General features: G+C 40.8%; 3 protein-coding genes and 1 long non-coding RNA gene across 4 annotated transcripts in view; 2 read left to right on the forward strand and 2 right to left on the reverse strand.

Moving 5' to 3' along the window:
* atp5f1b (ATP synthase F1 subunit beta) lies at positions 1–3,977 on the forward strand. The gene is made up of 10 exons (XM_033615439.2): positions 1–166; positions 1,041–1,214; positions 1,322–1,496; positions 1,720–1,841; positions 1,945–2,129; positions 2,234–2,392; positions 2,603–2,725; positions 2,894–3,106; positions 3,197–3,398; positions 3,503–3,977. Exons 1-10 carry the CDS (start codon positions 64–66, stop codon positions 3,598–3,600), a joined length of 1,554 nt encoding a protein of 517 aa, XP_033471330.2. The 5' UTR covers positions 1–63; the 3' UTR covers positions 3,601–3,977.
* Positions 2,349–24,577, reverse strand: LOC144461949 (uncharacterized). Its single transcript, XR_013490532.1, has 3 exons — positions 24,474–24,577; positions 13,109–13,226; positions 2,349–2,447 (listed from the first exon to the last, which is right to left on the reverse strand). It is a non-coding gene; the product is annotated as an uncharacterized LOC144461949 (long non-coding RNA).
* Positions 7,808–11,084, reverse strand: LOC117249745 (retinol dehydrogenase 7-like). Its single transcript, XM_033615440.2, has 5 exons — positions 10,944–11,084; positions 9,024–9,338; positions 8,531–8,789; positions 8,279–8,442; positions 7,808–8,193 (listed from the first exon to the last, which is right to left on the reverse strand). Exons 2-5 carry the CDS (start codon positions 9,334–9,336, stop codon positions 7,970–7,972), a joined length of 960 nt encoding a protein of 319 aa, XP_033471331.2. The 5' UTR covers positions 9,337–9,338; positions 10,944–11,084; the 3' UTR covers positions 7,808–7,969.
* LOC117249743 (bile salt export pump-like) overlaps positions 20,699–26,634 on the forward strand; it is a 22,739-nt gene continuing 16,803 nt past the window's right edge. The window contains exons 1-13 of the mRNA XM_033615438.2: positions 20,699–20,894; positions 21,086–21,174; positions 21,343–21,361; positions 22,877–22,906; positions 22,992–23,043; positions 23,131–23,432; positions 23,585–23,672; positions 24,012–24,145; positions 24,238–24,409; positions 25,599–25,723; positions 25,813–25,987; positions 26,197–26,310; positions 26,429–26,539. Of these exons, the coding sequence (XP_033471329.1) occupies positions 21,096–21,174; positions 21,343–21,361; positions 22,877–22,906; positions 22,992–23,043; positions 23,131–23,432; positions 23,585–23,672; positions 24,012–24,145; positions 24,238–24,409; positions 25,599–25,723; positions 25,813–25,987; positions 26,197–26,310; positions 26,429–26,539 (1,401 nt within the window). The 5' untranslated portion in view covers positions 20,699–20,894; positions 21,086–21,095. The remainder of the gene's footprint in view (positions 20,895–21,085; positions 21,175–21,342; positions 21,362–22,876; positions 22,907–22,991; positions 23,044–23,130; positions 23,433–23,584; positions 23,673–24,011; positions 24,146–24,237; positions 24,410–25,598; positions 25,724–25,812; positions 25,988–26,196; positions 26,311–26,428; positions 26,540–26,634) is intronic.

The raw sequence follows: 26,634 nt of genomic DNA on the forward strand, positions 1-26,634 counted from the left end.
AGCGGCCATTCATTATAAAGCCGCAAGTCTCTCCGTCTCTTTCCACCTTCAGCCATTTTGACAATGTTGGGAGCTGTGGGACGCTGCTGCACCGGGGCATTACAGGCTCTCAAGCCTGGGGCCCAGCCCCTGAAGGCCCTCGTCGGATCCCCAGCCGTCCTTTCACGTGAGTCCTGCATGCTTGGTGCTTTTGAACGAAGTCGTAATAAGAAAATAGTTATTAACGCGCCCGTCAGAGAAGGGCAGGGGCAATGCTAACATGCTAACTAGCAACACGCTGGCTGCCCTGCCGGTTGCGTAGCAGGCCTTAACATGAAAATGACATATTTGAAATGTGTTTGAGTTATTCTCGAGGTTTCTACTGGTACATGCTTGCAGATATGCTCCTACTGACAGATGTCATGCATCAGGAAATGAGCAGACTGTGTTATTCTTGTGCTGGCTGCAATGACCTTTATGTAATGACATGAGGCGGCGTGAGACTGTGCAGAGCCTGCTACGTTAGCATTACAAGTTGCGTTTTAGCAAGGTCTGGCAACTGGATTAGCAATGACGTACAGTCCTCAACGACAACTCACAGACCCAGCATTAAATTAATCGATTAACATTGCGAGTATGAAACTTCAAACTACACTTGCCATTGAATGTCCTGCGTTTGTCATTAGCAGTAGCAGCATTAGCAACGTTAGCTCCAAGTACATTTCATTCATCTACCTGTCTTTCCACGGAGACGTTATTGCGCCGGGGAAATGGCTTGCTAGTGTTTGTACACATTAAGACATACTCATATTTCTCACAAATATACTTATTGATTAGTTAGGGGACGTCGCTCGATCGTTGTAGTTGTGTCTTAAGGCTCAAAGTTTGGCCGACAAGAATCCCTTGACATTGAGGCGGAGCAGACACGCAGTTGTCCGGTGCTTTTCAGTGGAGAGGGTGGCATGTTGGAGACTAATGCGTACCAGTGGCATTACAAGGTCATGACTGTAGCACACATGTACAACACACTAAATGCACACATTGTCTGCATGACTTTACAGGTAGAGACTATGTCGCACCTGTCGCTGCTGCCAGCGCCGCCGCTGGTAAGATTGTGGCTGTCATCGGTGCCGTCGTCGACGTCCAGTTCGATGAGGGCCTTCCTCCCATTCTCAACGCCCTGGAAGTCGCCGGCCGTGACTCCAGGCTAGTCCTGGAGGTGGCTCAGCATCTTGGTGAGCAACAACAGCAGTATGACCTTCCTTCAGTCCTGCAGCAGCAGACAGAAAATGCTTAATGTTTACAGTTGACAATAACTGAGAAATTTCCACCATGTGTTTAGGGGAGAACACAGTGCGTACCATTGCTATGGATGGTACTGAGGGTTTGGTCCGTGGACAGAAAGTTCTGGACACTGGTGCCCCCATCAGAATTCCAGTGGGTCCCGAGACTCTGGGCAGGATTATGAATGTCATTGGCGAGCCCATCGACGAGAGGGGTCCCATCTCCACCAAGCAGTAAGTTTACTTAAAAAATAACACCATTACATTTGTGAAATGATAATAACATGTCTTGCAGAATAATGATAATAACATGTCTTGCAGAATAATGATATCAGAGTGAGGTTAGTAAAGCTAGCCACACCTAGCATGACATTGTTGTTTACATATGATGAGCTTTTAAAGGTCTATTGGCCTGCAAAAACTCAGTAGATTACTGAACTGTTTTTCCTCTCCACAGGACTGCGCCTATTCACGCTGAGGCCCCTGAGTTCACTGACATGAGTGTGGAGCAGGAGATTCTGGTGACTGGCATTAAGGTGGTGGACCTGCTGGCTCCCTATGCCAAGGGAGGAAAGATTGGTATGTGCTCATAGGCAGTGTATATATTATGATGGCTAGCATACTGCAATTTTTGAAACCACTTGTTGATATTGTCAAACTAATCCCACATTTATGATCACAGGTCTGTTCGGTGGTGCTGGTGTGGGCAAGACTGTATTGATCATGGAGCTGATCAACAACGTGGCCAAGGCCCATGGTGGTTACTCTGTGTTTGCCGGTGTGGGAGAGCGTACCCGTGAGGGAAATGACTTGTACCATGAAATGATTGAGTCTGGTGTCATCAACCTGAAGGACACCACCTCCAAGGTATGGATGTTGTCAAGCCTCTACAATTTAAACATGAAATTGTGGCACATTTTGAAAATTATTTTCAGGAGCAAAGCACTTAACGTTAGTGTTGTCCCTTCTAGGTGGCGCTGGTGTACGGACAGATGAACGAGCCCCCAGGTGCCCGTGCCAGAGTGGCTCTGACTGGACTGACCGTAGCAGAGTACTTCCGTGACCAGGAGGGTCAGGATGTGCTGCTCTTCATTGACAACATCTTCCGCTTCACACAGGCTGGTTCTGAGGTCTGTAAAGCTTCCATCATGTCTCCATCAAGTTGCACTGGCAGGAAACATTTACCTAAAAATAAAATTAACAGGATTGTTGTAAGGTTGTAACTTAAATTTGTTATGCAGTCACAATTTACTGCTGTACAGCCACATCCAGACCCCTGAGTGTGACTTAAAATGTTGAATGACATATTTGATACTGACAATAGTTATCCTCCTCCTCAGGTGTCTGCCCTGCTGGGTCGTATCCCCTCTGCTGTGGGTTACCAGCCCACTCTGGCCACTGACATGGGTACCATGCAGGAGAGAATCACCACCACCAAGAAGGGTTCAATCACATCTGTGCAGGTAAACATGACCACTGAGGATAGCTTAGTGGAGCTGCATGTTCACTCACTGTATTGCTAATATAAGCTTTTAAAAATATGTTGGTTATGGGGTCACTTGATTTCATGGTAACTCAAAGGGAAAATTGCAACTACTAAAGATTGACTGAGTTTTAATTTTCTCCACCAGGCCATCTATGTGCCCGCTGATGATTTGACTGACCCTGCCCCCGCCACCACCTTCGCTCACTTGGATGCCACCACTGTGTTGTCTCGTGCTATCGCTGAGCTGGGTATCTACCCCGCTGTCGACCCCCTGGATTCAACCTCCCGTATCATGGACCCCAACATCGTCGGCTCTGAGCACTATGAAATCGCCCGTGGTGTGCAGAAAATCCTTCAGGTTTGGGACATAATTGCAATATATTTAAATCTTTTTTTCTAAATTAACCAAACATTGATCAGGCTAAGAAGTTCACTTTCCCTCCTATAGGACTACAAATCCCTGCAGGATATCATTGCCATTCTGGGTATGGATGAGTTGTCTGAGGAGGACAAACTGACTGTGGCCCGTGCCCGCAAGATCCAGCGTTTCCTGTCCCAGCCCTTCCAGGTGGCCGAGGTCTTCACTGGCCATTTGGGCAAACTGGTGCCCCTCAAGGAAACCATCAAGGGCTTCCAGAGCATCCTTGCTGGTATGCATATTAGGGTCAAACAACAACATTTTTTGCTTGCATCCTTAAACTTATTCAAATCTATTTGTGTACTAATTTTTTCTGTTGTACCTGTTTCCCTGTAGGTGAGTATGATAATCTGCCCGAGCAGGCCTTCTACATGGTCGGCCCTATCGAGGAAGTGGTTCAGAAGGCTGAGAAGCTGGCTGAGGAGCACTCATAAACATCTAAACAACCTAGCTGTTGTGGGGATAAGCGGAGGAAAAACAAAAGGAGAGGGGTTCTGTGGTTAGGAGCACTTGGTTTGTAAAACATGTCAAAAATGCAAATGTACCTGTCTCGTCATCCTGAAAGAAAAGTTCTATTTAATGTTTCCAATGAAAGATGGAATAAAACACTGTCTTTACAAAAAACAACTTGTCAACTGTATATTTCCTAGATGCTTTCATAGTTGTTGTGGAGAATCTTGTTCCTAATGAAGAATTTCCATGAAATGGCTGTCATCCACTCTGACCACAAGAAGGCAGTCACGAGCCATGTTAAGCTTTCTGAACTGTGTTGCAGCTTGTCAAGCGCTTAAATAAAACAGTGGACAAACAATGGATGAGTGTTTGTTTCAACTTTTAAGAGTGACAAACTTATGAGCTAATTTGTACTGCCATTTAGCTTTAATAATCAAAACGGTTGAGACTGCAAATATGTATTAGTTGAATTGCAGTGTGCATCAGAATGGTTTTATTACTTACTGATGGGACCCAGAATATGGCAAACTGGCAGGGACATTAAGGACTTCATTTCACTTTATAAATCATATTTTTGTCAGTGCTTCCCAGCAGAATAAAACAATACCTCCTAATTATAAAATTAATTAAATGACTGTGACCTGGACCCTGCTAAGTGGCAAAAATGGATGATATAGGAAACTTTAAAAAACTGACGGTTGGTCGTTATGAGAAGATGAGCCTCCTAACTAGAGCAGACAAAACCGACAGTATTTGTTACAGGTCCCCTGGTGCTAAACAAAGCGCCACGAAGGACTGAATAGCCTCCTGCAGCACAGTTTACAGTAAAGCCTCTTTCAACACACGCCACACTTGAATTTTAGTGCCGCATATCAACGTCTCCCAGCCGGCAGCCCACAATCACGTAACGTCACAACACTAGGGTTAGCCTACCTACAGCTAGCAAGACAAAAGTGTTAGAGACTAGTTTGTAAGCTTTAGCAGCATCAGAAATGGAATATAATGTTACTATCTATATTTTCATTGCTGTGTTATCACTTAAAATTGCGGACAGTCATGTTTTTATTACCTTAAATTGAGCCGTTTGTGTCTAACCTTACATAAGAAGCCGGCCTTTTTCGTAGTCCGCCATGTTGTTCCTGCGGCAGCTCAGAACACAAAGTTTACACTGGAGTTGTGTCCAAAATTCCACACTATCATGCTATTTAATATGCTAAAACATTATGTGGGATTTTTTTTGCATGTCCGACACCTTAATATAAAGTCAACCATATATGAATTGCATACTATTTCCGGTAAAATATGACAGTATGCAAACACTAGACAGTATGCTGGCGAAAATATCTCACAATGCAACGCGGTAGACAACGACCAACGGCTGTGTAATGTAAATAACGATTTAATTTGGGTTCAAGTTTGTAAAAAGTGTAAGATTTCACTTTGCAAGGAATAATACAGTTTTCAAAATATTTTTAAATTACCATCAGAGCTAAGGTTGGCGGTTATTTATGGTTGACTTAACCTGTATCCAACCAGAAAGGAGGCAGTCAGTATGTGACATGGTTAGTATGGCTCAGTGCGTCCATAAAGATACACACGACTGTTTATTTACACAAATGTATGTTGAATGATAGCACACATATTGGGTATGTAGTGCCTGATAGCAAGTGCCATTCGTGTTTTTGTGTCGGCCACCGTAGTTCTCACACACCAAACAAAAAATGTGCAAATTATATAAAAACAGAGTAAGTAAATAAATATATAAATAAATAAATAACAAATCAAAAAATAAATAAATGAATAAAAAATAGATAGGAGCAATGTATTATCTGGCAGTATGGTCTACAATATCTTTTAGTAGGCTGGATGTCTTGAAAGCTTTTTTGTTTTTAGGTACTTTACATACAGAATCATCAAAAGTCTTAAGTTCAACATGAAACTCAATTTCATTTGGGATAAACCAAAGAAATCTGGCTTTATTAATATGATATTTATCCAACAGACACAGCAAATTTATCACATTATCAATTTTGTTATTGTTAGATTCGACACTCAAAAATAAGGCCATACTTTCTGTAATGGTGACCAAGACCTTCTGAGACTCCCAAATTAATAAAGATATTTGAGTCCAAAAATTAGAAGAATGTGGACATACATAAAATAAATGAGAAAAAGACTCCACCTCTTCTTTGCAGAAGGAACATAAAGGTGACACATCAGGTCTAAACTTGTTAATGAATTCATTGCAAGGATATTATCTATGCAAGAGTTTAATATGAACTTCTTTAACTTTACTGGGGACAAGAAATTTGTTAAATTCAGTCCAGACATTCCTACTGATGTTAGGAGACATCACTCTCCACCGATGAAAGGAGCTGGGATATTGACTATGAAGAGAAGTAAAAACACTCCTAATATGAGCATTATTACAAGAACGTTCCTCAAAAGCCCTTCCACCAAGCCACAGTACAGGAATCATTCCTGAGCATGGTTTATACAGACAAGATACTTTAATTGGAGATAGCAAGTTAGTAGGTATACTTTTAAGTACTCTAGCGAGAAATTTCTAATCCTCTTTGTTGGGTGAATTCTTCATAGGTAGCTAGGTCCCCAGTATCATTTAGAATTTCAAAAATAAACATAATACCTTGGTCATACCAGTCTTTAAAAAAATATGGTCTTATTTTTGTATACAACATGTTGATTATTCTATAATATAGGCTATATGTGTGTGGGGAGAAGTTGTGTTTAAAAGCGATTTTCCATGTGTCCAGGGCTTGTTTATGGAAATTGGCAAGCTTAACTGGCAGTTTACTTGAGATAAAATTACATGAAAGCAAAAACTTTAAACCACCACATTTATCAAACAGAAAGTTGGGGATAAAAAAACAAGGGGCATTACATTTACCTTTATACCATCTACTAACAGTAGGTCAGAATCATATAACCGGCCAATGGCTTGTTGTTCAAAATGTTTTCTGTTCACCTCAAGATGGCAGGACTATCATACAGTTGGTAGATGTGCCACAAATAGGAACTATACAGGTGGACAGTTACCTAACAACAGACATTTCCTGTTAGCTAACAGACATGGACACAGCAAAGAAGTGTAACATCATCAGTGAGGGGAAGCTGAATACCTTTTCACTGAAATAGTTGCGTTTCTCTCATTTGTATGCTTTTTTTAAAAAAAAAATATATATGGTATGTTCCCATTATCAAATCTGGCCTCCAATCCAAAAAGTTTGGACACCTGTCCTACATGCTTGAACAAGTGGCAACCTCTGAGGCCAACACAAAAGTGCCAAAAACACACTGATCTTTAAACAGTCGCTTGAGGTTGGCTCCAAAAGCCTGTCAGTCCACATTGACCCCATGTTAAAATGTCCAACAACGGGGCGTCGGTGGCTTAGTGGTAGAGCAGGCGCCCCATGTACAAGGCTGTTGCCGCAGCGGCCCGGTTTCGACTCCAGCCTATGGCCCTTTACTGCATATCTCTCCCTCTCTCTCTCTCTCCCCCTTCACGCCTGTCTGTCCTATCAATTAAAAAGGCTAAAAAAATGCCCCCAAAAATATCTTTTAAAAAAAGTCCAACAACCACGGTCTCTGTAGTTAATTTCCCCCTTTGTGACAACTGTATGGGGGGGCATTTTATACAACTCAGCCATTTACATTTTATTAAGGCTTAAATTACACAAAATTAAGGGCAGACTGCTTTGAGTGACAGGTTGTCTGCCAATAGTGTTTTTATAGTCAGATCCACCCCTCGCTCCTCAACAGCTCCAGTCTCTTGCCTAAACAGTGTCAAGTCTGGCTCCAAAAAATCAAGATGAGACGACAGTAATGCCAAACTCAAGGCTTCAAAGCCAGAGTCCACAAACCAATGGGTGACATCATGGTCGCTACGTCCATTATTTTTAGTCCTTACACTTGTCACACAGAAGCAAAATCACAGTCCTGTCTCTCAACATGGTCCTACTCCTTTCATACTTTATCACATATGAATCAGGCTGCTGTTTTATTGCTCGTCCCTAACCTTTGACACAAGCCCATTATCACAGCCACGCATATTAGTGTGAACAAACCCCTATCTGCCTGAAGATAAAGTGACCTTGAGTATGTACACAATCTAACTGCTTGTAATAAAAACAAGTCTATGGACAATAATCAGAGAAGGGACACAATGTATTGCATTAAATTGTGTTGTTTATTCCACCTGCCAAATGTTGGAAACACAAACGTAGATAGGAAGGAGACTTTAATCAGGAATGACAAAGACATCAGTGGACTGGTAGATTTATATTGTTAAAATGCATAAAAAGTCCAGATGTGGATACAATGAAGCACGGTTTATTGCACTTGCTTGGCAATAGGAATGGCTTCTTTGTTCAGGATGTAATCAGAGACACAGGTTGGCATGTATGACAGTGGCAGCCAAAAAAACTTGGCGTCCCAGCCCGCGGAGTAGCGGGTGCGGGGCTGGACAGCAGATATGGCGTGCTCCATACAGCTGACCACCTTCATCAGATCTCCATCACTTATCTTGGCAACTTTGTCTGAAACTACCACAAGTGCTAGGAGGGAAAAAAAAGTGGAATAGAAAAATAGATTAATTAAAAACAAAGACATAAATGAAGAAAAACAATGATCCAAACTTACCCTTTTGTAAATAATCAGGCCCATAGTCATCTCTGACGTCCTGGGGGAGTTTGTCCCACAGCACCTTCAGGTTTTTGCTCAGGATAGCAGTGTCAGTCACGTTTGTTTTGAAGAAGCCTGGCTCGATGCAGAGGACTTTGACACCAAAAGGTGTCATATTTAACCTAGGCGGTACATTTTTATTTTATCAGTGCTTGTGTACGTGTGTTGAACTGACATACTGACAAATCACTGACTGTGTGAATGTTTCACCTGAGGCTGTCATTGAAAGCTTCCACACCGTACTTAGAGATAGTGTACGGGCCTCCTGTGGCACTGATCCTCCCGAACACACTGGCTACATTGACCACCCTTCCCCTGGCCTTCTTGATTAGCGGCAGGACGCTTATGGTCACCGCGATCACCCCGTTCAGGTTGATGTCCAGCATGCACTTGAAGTCGTCAATGGTCAGCCAGTCATTCGGGGCACTGGGGACGGACACGCCTGCGTTGTTCACCACAGCCCATAAGCCTAGGAGGATCACGCAGAGGATAGCAAGTCAATGAAATTTGTTGCTGCAAGATTTCATGGCAATCCATCCAGTAATTGCTAAGAAATGTTCCTTAAAACCACAGATGTCAACCTCATGTTGGCGCTAGAGGACAAGTCAGGGGTCCGTCATTGCCTGTACAAAATTTCACGGCAATCAAACCAACAGTTGTGGAGATATTACAGTCAGAGAGAGAGATAACACTCCACACTCACCTCGCGCCCCCACTTTGTCCTTGATCATTGCTGCAACTTTGGCAACGCTGTCCTTCGACCTAACATCCAGGTGTGTTGTGATCAGGTTGCTGGAGCAGGACTTCTTCAGATCCTCTTCTCCCTTCTCAGTGAAACACCCGGCAATCACTCTGAACCCCTTCTTGTCCAGATGGCGGGCGAGGAGGTTGCCAAAGCCAGAGTCACAGCCTGTGATGTACACATACTTGTTGCCCTTATCAGGGACTCTGGGTAACTCCCTGATCCAGCGGTACAGGTAGTAGAACACCACCAGGCCCAGGAGATACGGGTACATGACTGTAAGAACACAGAGGGAAACCTGTTCAGTGCTGCATAATCATAATGACAGACTATTTAAATACAACTACAATAAAAAACAAAAAGATTATCACATCGTTTTGTCCATCTGTCTGCTCATGCCAGGCGCTCTGCCTTGTTGACCAAAACTTCACGTCCCTGCCAGTACTCTGTGGATTGCTAAGATAAAAAACTGGAATTTGGACTAAATGTTATCTTACAACCACAGAACGCAAGCAAGCCTGAACTGAACTATGTATTATGTCTATGTCTCCTCTGCTTCATTCAGTACCAGGGACAGTGGTTCAGGTAAGGTTGACCAAATGGGAAAAACACAGCTTTCTGACAAACATTGCGTGCAATAGTCTACCCTCCACCTTCTCTCTCTCAAAGACACACCTTGGAGAGCACCAAGTCCTGGTGTCTGTCGCTGTTGCAAGTGTCACTTATAAGCGGGAGATGCTGACATGAAACTGTGACTGGGTACATTCATTTTAATATCATTTTAATAATACTAGTACAACTAATCATTTAATAGCCTACATTAATGGGAAAATGAGCCCACTCTTCATTCAACAGTAAAATGCTATGTAAACATAAATGCATTAATATTGACAATCCAGTAATATCAGTGAAAGGGTAGATTTTATTAGTACTGACATACTTTTAATCAACCACTGCCACACATGTCCAAATCAGAGCTCAAATGTTTCTGTTCCTTTGAACACTGAAGCTGGTAGTTGGCTCAGGCCATAAGTTCATTTTTCAAAAATAACTGGAGGAAGCTATCTTTCTGACATCTTGCTTTTTAGGATGAACTTTAACATGGCAAATGAAATTACTCATAATTTAAATTCACTTGGTCATTCACTAGCTTCACAAACTTGGGTGATGCCACAATACTAGTGGTGGAATGTAACAAAGTCAGTTTACTCAAGTACTGTACTTGAATACAAACTAGAGTTACATCGACTCTACTTGAGTACTTTAATCTAATGCCACTTGCTGCTTCAAAGGATATGTTGTACTTTTTACTCCACTACAATATTTAATATCTTTAATTACTAGAGACATCATAAATTAAGATTTTTGCATACAAGTGGAGTTGAAACTATCTGATAATCGTCGGTCATTACTCATGCATGATTTCATTCTTTTAATACTTAAATACATTTTCTTGATTTTAGTTACATATTTTACCAGTAACAATATTTGTGTAGTGTGATATTATTACTTTTACCGAAGTACAGACTTGTGATTTCTTTCTCTTCCACTGCTCATTGCACAACTTCACAGTGAGAACGAACAGAGAGATTAGGAAAGTGCGGACTTCAAAGTTCAAAGGTGACCCGTGAGTTCTGTCTGATTAACTTGCAAAATTAAAAAGTCAATAGTGGAGTTGGACTAAAAAAGCGCCTAAACATAGGCTAAATGATCATGAATGAATCTGATCCACAGGTCTCCTCTGTCTCACTTCGGCCCTAGCTACACTACTGTTGCGTAATACCACCGCAGTTAATATCTAATTATATAGTATAGTTTCCTCCACATCTATGAGTTACCTCTCTATTCGTGTTAACAAGAAACAAAGACAAAGTTTCATACCTGCTGTGCAGAGGTCCTCCCGTACTGAGTGCTGCTGTTACCACAGCTATATAGCAGGAAAACAAGCTGGTTCACCAATGGCAGAGCTGCAGCACCGAGCCTCTCTGAACGAGGCAACAAGCGACACCTACCGGCGGGGGACGGTAACTGCTGCTGCACCATACACATATATACATAGACGCCGCATTGACTGCCGCTGCCTATCAGAGCCGACGTCCTCGCCGGCCGCCATCTTGGATGGGTCTCGTTTCGCCTCCACAATGCATTCACTTCTATTGAGAAAGGAGCTGTATGCACAAGTAAAATAGAATAACTCACTGAATTTTTAACTGATTTTCACGCGGTTTGGTTTGTTACAAACGGCACACATGTAGTTATGATACGGGATGCTTTCGTACATTAAAAATGCGGGATTTCATGCTTTAATACTTTCTGTAGATAGCAACAGCATGTTATTTAGGTCATAACACAGTTATTTTTTTCACCTCAACCCCAGAGTGGGATATATATATATATATATATATATATATATATCATAGACTGTATAAAATAATATATATATATATATATATATATAATTTTATATTATATAAAATAATATATATATATATAATTTTATACAGTCTATGGAGTCTCCAATGGAGTCTGTCTGCAGCTGCGCAGGAGGCTTTGCGCCTGGCTGCTTCCGCAATCTGACCCGTCTCAGGACGAGGAAAGTAAATGCATATATAAATAAACGATTAATGTATAATCTATCACTGTTAATAAGACCTGGTCATCTGTGGTGTGACCCTTGTATGCAAGAGAGGCTCTAAATATCTTGGAGTGTTAAGTTTAACTAGGATGTGTGTGACAATGTCAGGGAGCAAGATTCATGCCATCACTCACTGGTTTAGGAAAAAGTGAAAGTAGCAGAACTGTTATTTTGACACAAACAATAAAGATATTTACATGCCGGGTGTCAAATATACAGCCCAGGAGGTGCCAGTTTTCAGGAGCAAGTTTAACAATGCCAAAGAAATTCACCAGAATGCAGGTAATTAAGTGTTTGATGCTCAAAATTTTCTGGCAGAGGACTCCCAGCCCCACGGTTTCATATTCCATATGTGCACAGGGGCATAGCATCAAATTCCAGACCCTATGTATAAGCAGTCTCTGTGGGCCGCCTGCCTTTCCTCTCTTGACCCATGTCCACTGTTTCCCACAGAATTAGAGTGTATGTGTTGCTGATAATGACCTATATCTACATTCTGAGGTTTTTGTGGGAATGTGAATGCAGCGCAGGCGGAGCTCTCCATGAGGTCTGTTTTTTGCAGTGTCTGGTGAGGTGATCATATCAGGGAGGAGCAGCAGCTGCAGAGGCAAACTTTTGAACCCAGCACAATGGGCGGTGAAGTTCACTTTCAATGCGCCTGACTTTCTGCCCGGAGTGCATTTTGTGCTCTGACAATGTGATCCTATAAATAACCTTTTAAATTTTCTTTACCTTTCCTTTCTTTCTTTTCATTTTTGAAACCCTGATTTCCTTTTCTTGGGGAAAGACATGACAGTGTACATTGGTGCTTCAGCAACATTATCAGTCACTCACTCAGCTCTGTTTAGAGATGAATCCTAGTGCAGGGGTGGACTAAACCATTTTGCTCCTTTATGGGGTGAGAGGGGCCTTGGGTAATCAGCCCTACCACACAAAACAAAACCTACGTTGTCATGTGGGGTCTCTCTCCCTGTGCCATTTGTAATTAAACATTTATATGGACAATGGAGACTAACAGATGGTATTTTATTAATCACTCATTATTTCCATATTTATGTATCTGCTTCCTTATTTCTTTCTTTCCCCATTTATTGAATTATCCTGTATGATAATGATGGATGGTTGGAGTGGTTCGAGTTTATTGTTCCATAAATGATCTCCCCTGAGTTACTGTTATCTTATCTGGTTCATTGTTTGCATATGCTCACTCTGAGTGATTAGTCATTTAAGCCTTGATGGGTTAGCAAACAGTGATGAGTGAACATGCAGCTGGAGTCAGCTGTCCTCACTGAAGTCATGCTTACCTGCACAGATATGATTGAACCCTTCTTGGTGGTGGACTTGCACACTGAGGTGAACTTAGGTTGTTTCACTGTAACATTGACATAAACTGGGGCAACCTTGAGCTCACCTGGTAGAGTGTGCAGCCCATATAGGCTTGGTCCTTTTACGTTCAACTCTGACCCCCGGTCTTTTGCTGCATGTCGTCCCCCTTCTCTCTCCCACCATTCCTGTCAGTCGAGGCCGTCCTGTCAATAAAGGCAGGTCATCAAAGCACAGAAAGCTCCAGTTTATGACAGTGAGTTACAAATACAGAGGTGGGCACCTAATGAACGTTCTTCTCTGGAGTGCAGCTCTGGCACTAGTTACCGCTTTGTATTAAAATCACCCTCTTATATTGACAATAGTGTGATGGTATAGAACAAATAAACAGCCTAGACTTTTCATTGAGCTCCTTCATCCACAACATTCAGACAATATAAGTCTCGCCCATCTTTTCCAGTTGACACAAGCGGTATTCAGCAAACATTTGCAGTAATCATGTTATACTGACATGCCACCTTTCACAAAAGTTTCAATGTTTATATTGGTCACAGACATGAAAAAATAGAAAATTCATTTTACTCAATACTTTCAACTTCTGTTTCAAAATAAAAGCCTTCTGAAAACACTTCTCAGGACAGAATCACTTCATTTGTTAACACAATGCGTTTAATTGTGGAAATACAGCGCTCATAGCAGCAGGTAGCTGTTTGGCAAGCGTTTGTGCACTCGAGTGTGGATGTATGGTGTGTATATTTTGTAAAACAAAGGTCATGAAGACAGATTATTATTATTTGTTGAAATGAATGGGAAAAATGTGAGTTCTTAAAATATCTGCACACATGAAGACAAGGCCTCAGTCACTATGATGAGTGCAAATAAACAGTGAAGCCGGAAGACCCACCTGTGGGCTCCTGTTCAGCTCCAACAGCACCAGAGAGAGAGTTGTCTATATTTAGTACACAGAGTTCAGTACATACTGAGGATGTTGTATGCCAGGATGTCTACAGGTCCTTAAAATGTCTTAAAAATGTCTTAAATGAAGTTTTCTTAATATAAGGCCTCAAAAAGTCTTCAATTGAGATTCGATGGGTCTGAAATATTGTCGGTCACACTACCGTGAAAATTTCTCCAGCCTGACAGTTTACAATCACTGGGCAGACCGAAGAATTGGACAGATAGCATTTATCACACGATATTTAAACCGATCAGCCAAAAAATTAGGACCACTATCGGGTGAAGTGAGTAACATTGATCATCTTGTTACAATGCAATGTTCTCCTGGGGAACTTTTGGTCCAGCAATTCATGAGGATGCACTTCACCCACCTACACACCTCTACAGATCAAGTATCGCTCCTCAAGGCAGCAGCATTCTTCCATGGCAGTGCCCCCCCCCCCTCCCCCCCCACGGTGGGGCCTCCCTAGGTCGGACTAGGGAGGTGGTTCTCTTCGGGGCCATTCCTGAGCAGTTTTTGTGGTGTGGCATGGTGCATATTTCTGCTGAGGGGCCACTGCCATCAGGGAGTACTGTTGTGTTTGGGTGGGTGGAGGGCATCAAGTGGCCATGACCAAAGGTCTCCCAGCACAACACTGCATTGTGACAAAACAATCAATATTACTCACTTCACCAGAAATATATGACTGTGTCCATCCCTTTATGACCAAAGTGTAACCATCCTCTGATGGCTACTTCCAGCAGGATAACGCACCATGTCACAAAGCTCAGATCAAGTGAAACTGGTTTCGTGAACATGACAATGAGTTCACTGGAATGTTCAGAGGAATGTTCCCAGCACCTTGTTGAATCTGTGCGGGTCCAACCTGGTACTAGCAAGGTGTACCTAATAAAGTGGCCGGTGAGTGTGTGTGTGTATATATATAAAATGTGTCCAATGCAGGTCAGGTTTTAAAAAGTTTTAAATTGAACTTGGTTATATCTGTAGACACCCTGTCACAGTATGTTAGCATGCCATTTTGAGCATAACCACAATGTGTGTGTGTGTGTGTTGGTAGCTAGCTACAAATAGTTGGTGCATTTTCTGTTCATGGTGAATAAACATAAATGGCAAAATCAATTCTATCACAAAAACCTGCATCAACAAAGCCAGGCACATCGGTACATATTCATGTCATTGAAACTTTTTTCCTTTTTTTTGGCAACTTTAGAGACACACGTTAGCAAAATGTTGTCCTTGGTTGTTAGCATGTAGCATTGGTCACTTTCTTACTTTTTAAAGGACATTTAGCATCATATATCCTCACTTTGGACTGTAATGTTCCTTCATATTTGAATGTAAATGTGTATTTATATATTTTTAGACACAAAAGGAGCAGAGGAGCCCAAATTAAGCCAAGCAATCTGACATACAGTGCTATGAAGTTAATGGCTAACAAGGAGTTAGCTAACAACTGACTACTTACATAGCAGACAGGGCACAGCAACTGGGTCATGATGGAGTGTTTCTGGCCGCCTGATGAAGTTAAGTACAATATTCAATGACCTTGTAGCTTTTATTTGGTTTCCACTGAATTTGAAAAGATTATAGGTGTTTAGCTTGTTAGCTGCTGGACTTTCTGCTAGTGAAGCCAAATTAGCATTAAACAGCAGCAGTGCTAATTAGCATAGGGAAAACTAGCTGCTTCTTATTTAATCTCGTTAGCTGACAGACATTGTTGAGGTCTTACTTCTTTGTTTGGTGACTGCTGTGTTTCCTGTTTTGTTAAATAGATTTATATAATAATACTTTTGCAATGTTGGTTTGTCTTGTGAAATTTCATATCTCCTTCAGATTCAGATTCAGATTCAGAATACTTTATTAATCCCCGGGGGGGAAATTGTTTTTGTTCCAATGCTCCCTGCAAAGTAGAAATAGAAATACAGCATGAATGGAAACAAGAGATAAAGATGAAGATATAAATAAGATACTAAAATAGACAATGAAATAAATAAAATAAAATATTAAAGTAGACATTAAAATAAAATAAAATATTAAAGTAGACAATAAAATAAAATAAATAATAAAATAGTAAAGTAGACAATCTGAAATATATACAGTACAGGCCAAAAGTTTGGACACACCTTCTCATTCAGTGCGTTTTCTTTATTTTCATGACTATTTACATTGTAGATTCTCACTGAAGGCATCAAAACTATGAATGAACACATGTGGAGTTATGTACTTAACAAAAAAAGGTGAAATAACTGAAAACATGTTTTATATTCTAGTTTCTCCAAAATAGCCACCCTTTGCTCTGATTACTGCTTTGCACACTCTTGGCATTCTCTCGATGAGCTTCAAGAGGTAGTCACCTGAAATGGTTTTCCAACAGTCTTGAAGGAGTTCCCAGAGGTGTTTAGCACTTGTTGGCCCCTTTGCCTTCACTCTGCGGTCCAGCTCACCCCAAACCATCTCGATTGGGTTCAGGTCCGGTGACTGTGGAGGCCAGGTCATCTGCCGCAGCACTCCATCACTCTCCTTCTTGGTCAAATAGCCCTTACACAGCCTGGAGGTGTGTTTGGGGTCATTGTCCTGTTGAAAAATAAATGATCGTCCAACTAAACGCAAACCGGATGGGATGGCATGTCGCTGCAGGATGCTGTGGTAGCCATGCTGGTTCAGTGTGCCTTCAATTTTGAATAAATCCCCAACAGTGTCACCAGCAAAACACCCCCACACCATCACACCTCCTCCATGCTTCACAGTGGGAACCAGGCATGTGGAATCCATCCGTTCACCTTTTCTGCGTCTCACAAAGACACGGCGGTTGGAACCAAAGATCTCAAATTTGGACTCATCAGACCAAAGCACAGATTTCCACTGGTCTAATGTCCATTCCTTGTGTTTCTTGGCCCAAACAAATCTCTTCTGCTTGTTGCCTCTCCTCAGCAGTGGTTTCCTAGCAGCTATTTGACCATGAAGGCCTGATTGGCGCAGTCTCCTCTTAACAGTTGTTCTAGAGATGGGTCTGCTGCTAGAACTCTGTGTGGCATTCATCTGGTCTCTGATCTGAGCTGCTGTTAACTTGCGATTTCTGAGGCTGGTGACTCGGATGAACTTACCCTCAGAAGCAGAGGTGACTCTTGGTCTTCCTTTCCTGGATCGGTCCTCATGTGTGCCAGTTTCGTTATAGCGCTTGGGGACACATTTAAAGTTTTTGCAATTTTCCGGACTGACTGACCTTCATTACTTAAAGTAATGATGGCCACTCGTTTTTCTTTAGTTAGCTGATTGGTTCTTGCCATAATATGAATTTTAACAGTTGTCCAATAGGGCTGTCGGCTGTGTATTAACCTGACTTCTGCGCAACACAACTGATGGTCCCAACCCCATTGATAAAGCAAGAAATTCCACTAATTAACCCTGATAAGGCACACCTGTGAAGTGGAAACCATTTCAGGTGACTACCTCTTGAAGCTCATGGAGAGAATGCCAAGAGTGTGCAAAGCAGTAATCAGAGCAAAGGGTGGCTATTTTGAAGAAACTAGAATATAAAACATGTTTTCAGTTATTTCACCTTTTTTTGTTAAGTACATAACTCCACATGTGTTCATTCATAGTTTTGATGCTTTCAGTGAGAATCTACAATGTAAATAGTCATGAAAATAAAGAAAACGCATTGAATGAGAAGGTGTGTCCAAACTTTTGGCCTGTACTGTACAATATACAATCTCCACCACCACTAATGAAGGTTGTTGTGCCTTGTTTCCTTGTACATGTGAAATAACTGCACTATACAACAGAAACACAGGTTATTTATTTACAGCCAACAACACTGAGTCCATGTTCAACTGAGTGTGCCAAAGGCCATCTGAAGCTTTTAACATTTCATCACAGGGTGGCAGCAGTGTTGCTTTGTAATTCATTTCCTGTTGAATTGTTGCTGCTGCCTTCAAGTGCTCCTATCTCCAATAATAAGGTTGCATTTACAAATTCCTGCACATGTAAATGCTTCAGTGCTGTGTTTGATATTGTGACAAAAACAGATAATAGAAATATCCAATATGCTTGTTATTTTCACAGTGCTGCTGAAGGAAATCAATTTATAGTAAATTGTTAATGTGGCTTTCCAACCTCAACAGTAAAAATTGCAGCCTTTGAAGTTGTGTTTAACATTATTTTGGCTTGTGTGCATTCAGATTATAGTTTCAATATTTCTGATGCTACTGGAGTCAGCGCTGTTCCCTTTAGTTTGACTTTACATGCATGACATTAATAAATAATGAACCTCATTTATTTTAAAATCACTAATTAACAGGTGTGTTTTTTAATGATATTACAGTGTGTATTTTTTTCTCTTGCAGTTGCCCTGAATACAGTTATTATTCACCTCATCCTGGACTTTTCTGATGATAACGAACACTCAGCTGAAGGATACAACCAGGGTCCTACACTACATCACATATTGAAATTTTATCATCTTCCTCTGAAACTTTGCATACTTACAATCTTCCTCTTCCTGACGGCCCTTGAAGGCAGCAGTGAGTGACCGACAGTGTATTGCCACCAGTGAGCAATCAGTTGTTTTCATGTTTAAGCGTGCAGCCCCAATCAGCCATTTTTCTGATAATATAAAGCACAAATATTATCACTTCCACAGTATCCTACATATCTAAAGAGCCCCATTGATGATGAAAATTAAGAATTTTGTGTGAGCTTCAAATGATTAAAATCTGAAATATGGGCCATGTGTTTTTTTATTCTTATTTTAATGATGGAAACAAACCTTCAGCAGCACCTGAAAATGTTAATATAGCATGAATACAAGATTTAGCCTTCAACTGACAATTATCTGCATTCTCATTATTGTTGCATTCAGGCTGAAAAAAAGATGACAGACGTATGTGCAGCATGAAGCTGGCCAGGAATTTGAGCTGGAAGAGGGCAATAACCTAAATGTCACCCTGCAGCATCTATGCACAACTCATACTCACATGTATGTTGTAGCCTTAACAGTGACAAGCATGGGGTGTTGTTGAATGCAGAAACATAATGTAACAGTAGCAAAATATCTAAAAAAAATTACTAACATTAATTTATATTAACCAACATAAGCTACTGGTCATAGCAGATCAAGTGAGGCTGTAGCAGAAGACCCCTGAGTGAACTAAACTGAGCAAAGGTGTGTTTTGTTGCTTAAGAATTCAGCTTTTCATTTATAAGAAGAAGGATGTGTTATTTCTTCTTTCAAAAGTAACATAGTCTCGCTTTGAGAGACGGTTAAAGGAAATGTAATTAGCTAATGAATTAACATAAAGGACTAAAAGAGAAAATTAACCTGATTTGCACATCCCTGTTATGACTTTTTTCAAAAATCAATTTATATTATTTGTTTAAAGACAGAGACTGCATCTACAACTTTTAATTAAGGGAGCCAAAAACACCAAACCACACACTAACTACTACACAACACCGACAGAACACATATGATTAACACATAAAGAGGGGTTGATTCTTTGTTTTAGACCTGACTAGATAGATACTCATAAAGATTTACTCAATATTGACAACTGGTGCTCAATTTGCCTGTTAAATAATGCATAGGTGTAGATTTTGGGAGGACACAGGGACATACCCCCCTCAATATTAACAAGATGTGCTTTTGTTCCCCCAAATCAAAAGATTAAAGTAGCAGATTACTTTGATTTCTGACAAAACAATGACATTTCTTGCTTTCTGGTGACCAATTTGTGCTTTTTCTGCATTAATTTAAGTGTTTGATAGTCCACATTTTCAGGTGGAGGACCCCCAAACAACCCAATGACTCGAAACCAACACCTTTGGAATAATAACTATAAAGTTTGGCTCTGATACTGGCAAGAAGAATCAAAACAGTGCACAGTCGGAGAAGCTAAACCAGGGTTCATGTCTTAGACATGTCTATTACATTATTAAACTAGTTTTGGAATTTCAGACAGTAGGTTTTTTTCAAGGGTTTTGACATGTTTCAGAATTTTCATTATCACTCACAAGATTGGCTTTGGAGATTTCTTTTGTAACACAATTAAAACACTAAAGTAATCTCAATTGTAAGTGAGTGTATTGTGTCAATTGATCAGCTAAGTGACTCCATTGTTATTAGTCCACTGAAGCTGCCACAGCCTTGTTTGTAAAGGACATCACACCAGCTTTCAAAGTAATTGAGTAATTGTTCACTAAAGCCTCTGGTCCTCACTTAAATCCTGTTAATCCCTGCACTAATCAGCATCTTATGAAGTCTTGGAGAAATTATTTCCACAGACACACAAACACCACTTCAGCTAATTGTCAGAGTGTTGAAACAGTTTGGTTTATGCCGCTTCCAGTTTATTAGTATTATCTGCCTGGCTGACAGTGAAGCTGGCGTAATAATCCAGCAGACGGTTTTAGAGGAACAATTTTCCCTTTTTTTGTGGAAGCACATCAACATGTGATTCATTAACTAAATAATTAAAGAATACTAAATCTCCTCTTCGTTCAAAGGCTTCCATAATTCTCATATAAATCCATCACCTGTATGTACAGTATACATCAGTCACGTTCAGGGGATGCAGAAAAAGTGCAGGGCCTCCGCAGGTAAAATATTTGCCCGATGGGTCACTGGCCTTCTTAACAGCAAAAATCAATAGGCCACTTCACCCCCTCCCAAAAAAACTCACACTCTGTCCCTGTGTGGCAGAGCACTGTTCAATAAGAGCATGTCAATCACTGCCATGACACACAGTCTGTCATGACGAGCTGCTACTACGAGCTAGGCATAACAACTCAATGTCTGGGTATTAGAAGCATAGGAGTGCGGCTGCTGGTGTAATTTGACTCCTTTTGTTAGAACTTATGATAAGCGTCAATCAAGGATAAGACAGAAAGCTTTATCTTTAAAAAAGGGAGTGTGTAGGTAAGTCTCATTTCCATGTGGATTCCTAATAATCTCATAATCAAAGGATTTTTTTATTTTTCCTCAAAAGACTGCTGATAAAACAAACAAAAAAGTACTCTCAAGTGGGGTTTACATTTTGACATGACTGTCACATACTAATTATTGTTGTTTTAGACATCTGAAATGTGCGTTCTTTTTCCCTTTTCTAGATGAGTCAACATGCCGACTGGATCAGTGAAACTGCAAAGCATTAAAAAACTGGGACAGGAAAACCACAGCTATGAGTTTTCAGATGAAGGTAATGTGCAATGACAGTGAAGACGCTTTCTTAAACAGAAATGCTTTAAAAATGATCAAATAACAAGAAGATCTGTTATTTTATTTGAATAAAACATTATGGAAAGCGTTACAGCTACAGATGTAAATTGTAAAAAAGCTGAAAGCCTTGTCTGTTCTCGTGTTGCAGATCCAGCTGGCTCCAATATGTAAGTATTCTGGAATATTTTGTGTGTTTTGGAAATCTTGGATATTGAATTAAGATCTATAAATTACTGTTTTCAAAAGTATACTCATTATGTGTGATGTTCTCGTGAAGTCATCCTCTTCACAAGAAAAGTGGTAACTAGAAAGAGATATTATCTCGCCGGAGGTCAATGACCACACGTGCCTGCCTGCCTGTCAGTGGGTGCATGTGTAGACAGGAGCTTATACGCTTTTGGTGATATTGAGTCAGGTGAGACCGGAGATAACATCTCTAGTTGTAGTGTGTCTTCAACAGCACTGCTACATCAGATAATAGGTAACACTTTATGATAAGAAACACATTGTTAAGTCATGCATACCTATGCACGAAACATGATATATTGCATGATAGGGCTGCAACTGCTGATTATTTTCGTCATTAATTAATCAGGTGATTATTCTTTAGATTAATCATTTTGTGAAATATGCCAACCACAGTTTCTCAGAGCCTAAGGTGATGTCTTTAGAAGTCTTATTCTGTCCAACAGACAGTCAAACAGGAAAGGATATTCCGTTTACAATGTTATAAAACAGTGGATGGAAGCAAACTCTCACACTGGAGAAGATGGAAACATCATGTCTTTGTCATTTTTGCTTAGAAAATGTCTTAAAAAATTATAATATAGGTGCTGATTAATTCTCTGTCAGTCAACAAATTGATTAATCAAATAATCATTGTATCATGAATCGCTGTTGGTCATTATTAAGAATGATAAGGTTACTGCATGAGTTAATGCCTAATTATGGCCCCGAAGGTTTATCACACTGCAACTTAAAGGAGCTCTATACGGCATTCAGAGTATTAATAAAACAGTAAACAACTATTTGATATGTTAAAAGATATAGTGGAGTAATGGCGTCCTGAGCAGGGAATTATAGCTTAACGTAGAATTATAAATTTATAGAAATAAACATGAAAGTTCATTAAAGTTTTGTGTAGAAGTGTATCGGTTTGGTCGCCTAAAGAAGTCTTCAGTATATTATGTATATTTTGTTTTATTTTGATTAAAAGGCTGTTTTTCTATAGCAAAAATTAGCATTAGCATTATCACAGTTAACCATAGCTGTAAACTATAATGATTTGTAAACTCGACGGCATTGAAAATGAGGGTAACCTCAATGTCTCTCCAGAATAAATAAAGGTTATATAAACGCATCTTGCTAATCAAGCTAACAGGTAGCATTAGGGTTATCTCCGCTCTCTTGTCCAGTTTGGTGTCTTCTGGCTCCAAAATTCCAAGATGGTAACAGCAAAAAATGTAGTCTACAATCCAATGGGTGACATCATCCCCCCCAAAATCTTTCTCTGTCTCTTATTATTTCTAAATATAGCACTTGAAGTAGATCTGCATGTTTGATGAGGTTGATGTCCTTGCTTGATTCTTGCTCTTTTGGGGTTGTACCCACGTGCACTTATTAAGTGTTACCCAGAGGATATGTTCAGCAGCTCACTGTGTGTTCTGTCTGTTTCCATGCAGGAGCACAACAACTTCCAAAGATGATGGGAAGTGAGTAAAAGAAAGCAACAGAGACCCTGTATATTTTCACACATTCATCTTATACAAAAACTGATTGGTCTTCTATTCCAAACAGAGACAAGGGCAATGCAGAGCAACCAGCCATAAGAGTTGGCTTCTTTGGGCTGGTAAAATACTCTTTACTATGTCACTCTCTTCATCTCTGTTGAGATTCATCCACCTAATGCACCTATTGTGCTTCTATGGCTGTCCAGTTCCGTTTTGCCACGTGCAACGAGATACTGATGATGGTGATAGGAGCTGTGTGCGCAGTGCTGCACGGCTCGGCTGCGCCCCTCATGCTGCTGGTGTTCGGCCTGCTCACCGACACCTTCATCGAGTACGACATCGAGCTCAACGAGCTGCGCGATGACAGGAAAGAGTGTGTGAACAACACTATCCAGTGGAAGAGGAACTACACTGCAGGCCTGAACACACCGCTGAACCAGTCAGACTGGAGCGTCATGAACAATTCAACATGGGAGATGCTCATACCACTGAAGAACAGGTCGTGTGGGTAAGTAGGCTGTAAGAAATGCATGAGGTGGCTTTTTTCAACATCAAATATATTGTAAGTCGGGATTTTAAAAGTTTTAGACTGTGTTTAAGTGTATGTGGTTTCGTAGTCTTCATATATAATTAATTTACTGTAGTTGTGCTCTGCTTTAGGATTCTCGACATTGAATATGAAATGACCAAATTTGGCCTCTATTATGTTGGAATTGGAGCAGCTGTCTTCGTGCTGGGATACTTTCAGGTTGGTCTTAAAATGTCATTGTTTTCATACAAAGCAACTTACTGTTTCTCTGCTTGCTTTTATATCAAACAATTTACAAATCTGGGAATAACAAGTCTTCTGGGGCGTTGGTAGCTTAGTGGATAGTGCCGGGGCCCCATGTATAGAGGTGATGCCTCGCTGTAGCGGTTGCGAGTTTGATTCTGGCTTGCAACCCTTTGCTGCATGTTGCCCCCTCCCACTCTCTCTGTCTCCCCATTTCACACTGTCCTGTATATTAAAGGCACCCCCCCCCTCCCCAAAAAAAATCTTTAAAAAAAATAAATAAATAAAAAATAACAAGTCTTCAACAATCGATAGATTTCGCTGTGGGTGACGTCCGCTGCCAGGCAGATTCGGCTCATCAGGAAATTGTACTTCGGCAGAGTAATGAGGATGGAGATCGGCTGGTTCGACTGCACCTCTGTAGGGGAGCTCAACACCCGTATGTCAGAGTGAGTGGGACGCTGATGACGTGATTTCTGTCTCAAGGAGTATTTTGGAGAATAGGCGCGTGCATGTTACAGTGATTATATCTGTATTACAGCGATATCAACAAGGTCAACGACGCCATTGCGGATCAAGTTTCCATTTTCCTCCAGCGCTTCACCACCTTTGTGTGTGGTTTCTGCGTTGGCTTTGTGAAAGGATGGAAGTTAACGCTTGTCATTATCTCAGCAAGTCCACTGATAGGTGCTGCAGCGGGTCTTATGGCTATGGTGAGATCTGACTTCATTTGATTTGATTTAACTTGTGTTGACTTGATTTGTTGACTCGACTTACCTCTACTTGTTGACTTGACTTTCTGACTCAACTTCTCTCAACTTGCTGATTATCTTCTTTTCACTTGTTTGTTGACCCCTTGACTTTTTGACGTGACTTCTCTTGACTCTTTGAATAGATTTCAACTTGTTGATTGACCTTTCTTGACCTGACTTGTTGACTTCTCTTGACTTGTTGACTTAATTTCTTTTGACTTGTTGACTGACTTCTCTTCTCTTGACTTGCTGACTTGACTTCTCTTGACCTCTCTTGACATGACTTGTTGATTGACATTTCTTCACTTGTTTGTTGACCCCCTTGAATTGTTGATTGACTTCTCTTGACATGTTGATTTGACTTCTCTTGACTTGTTGACTAGATTTTGACTTGTTGATTGACCTCTCTTGACCTGACTTGACTTCTCGACTTGTTGACCTCATTTCTTTTGACTTGTTGACTGACTTCTCGTCTCTTGACTTGCTGACTTGACTTCTCTTGACCTGTCTTGACATGACTTGTTGACTTGACTTCTCTTGACTTATTGACTTCTCTTCACTTGTTTATTGACCCTCTTGACTTTTTGACTTGACTTCTCTTGACTTTGACTTGACTTTTCTTGACTTGTTGACTAGATTTCAACTTGTTGATTGACCTCTCTTGACCTGACTTATTGGCTTCTCTTGATTTGTTGACTTCATTTCTTTTGACTTGCTGACCTCTCTGCTTGAACTCTCTTGACATGACTTGTTGATTGACTTCTCGACTTGTTTATTGACCCTCTTGACATTTTGACTTGACTTCCCTTGACTTTGTCTTGACTTCTCGACCTGTTGATCTGAATTCTCTTGACTTCTCTTGACTGGATTTACCGACTTATTGATTGACCTCTCTTGACCTGACTTGTTGACTTGACTTCTGTTGACTTGAAATTTTGACATGACTTCTCTTGACCTGTTAACTTAATTTCTGTTGACTTGTTGACTGACTTCTCTTTTCTTGACCTTTCTTGACATGACTTGTTGAAATATTATTGACTTCTCTTCCCTTGACTTGTTATTGACTTTGACTTGTTGATGAGATGTCTCTTGACGTTCTGATTTCTTATCTCGCCCTCATCACCTTTGCTTCACTGTGTTTCTCCTCTAGTTTGTGGCTAAGCTTACAGGGTTGGAGCTGAAAGCATACGCCAAAGCTGGAGCTGTAGCTGACGAGGTCCTTTCCTCCATCAGGACTGTGGCTGCTTTTGGTGGAGAGAGAAAAGAAGTGCAAAGGTACAATTTACCAGAGGAAAGATTTACTTTTTACTCATATATATATATACACATATGCAGCTGAGGTGAGCTCCTCTCCTCCTCTACAGGTACGACAGAAACTTGGTCTCAGCGCAGCGCTGGGGCATCAGGAAGGGTCTGATCATGGGCTTTTTCACCGGATATTTGTGGATGATCATCTTTCTGTGCTATAGTTTGGCCTTCTGGTATGGCTCAGGCCTAGTATTGGACACTGAGGAGTACTCACCAGGAACACTACTGCAGGTATCACACTCACTGGACTCACTGACTGGAAGTTTTTACAAGCCCTTTTTCTTTAATCAGTTTTCATCAGATTAAATGAACAAAGCAGTGCATGACAAAAACAAAACAGAAAAAAAACACCTAGAGAAAAACACACATATGGATTTTCACCGTCACTGTGTAGCCAAGAGAGTCTTTGGAGCTTTAATATACTGACCTCTTCATTCCAGGTGTTCTTTGGTGTTTTGATAGCGGCCATGAATTTGGGGCAGGCCTCACCATGTCTGGAGGCGTTTGCTGCAGGCCGTGGAGCTGCTACCACCATCTTTGAGACTATTGAGAGAGTAAGATTGCATCATGTTGTAATTCTGCAAGATATTAATCCTTACAAGGTACTGCATTTTCACAGGAAACCACTGCCTCTTGTTGACAAAACTAATTTTTGAAATATGCCACCATCAGGAGCCGGAGATTGATTGTCTATCTGAGGCTGGATATAAGCTTGACAGGGTCAAAGGAGATATTGAGTTTCACAATGTGACCTTCCACTATCCCTCCAGACCTGAAGTCAAGGTACTTGCATGCTTCGGCTTTCACTATCATGTAAAACTGAAGGTAGAGTTTGATTTTTGGAAAGAAAAATTTTCAGTGTGACTTTCACCATGGTG

The sequence above is a fragment of the Epinephelus lanceolatus genome, chromosome 24 (assembly GCF_041903045.1).
Source record: "Epinephelus lanceolatus isolate andai-2023 chromosome 24, ASM4190304v1, whole genome shotgun sequence".
Lineage (NCBI taxonomy): Eukaryota > Metazoa > Chordata > Actinopteri > Perciformes > Serranidae > Epinephelus > Epinephelus lanceolatus.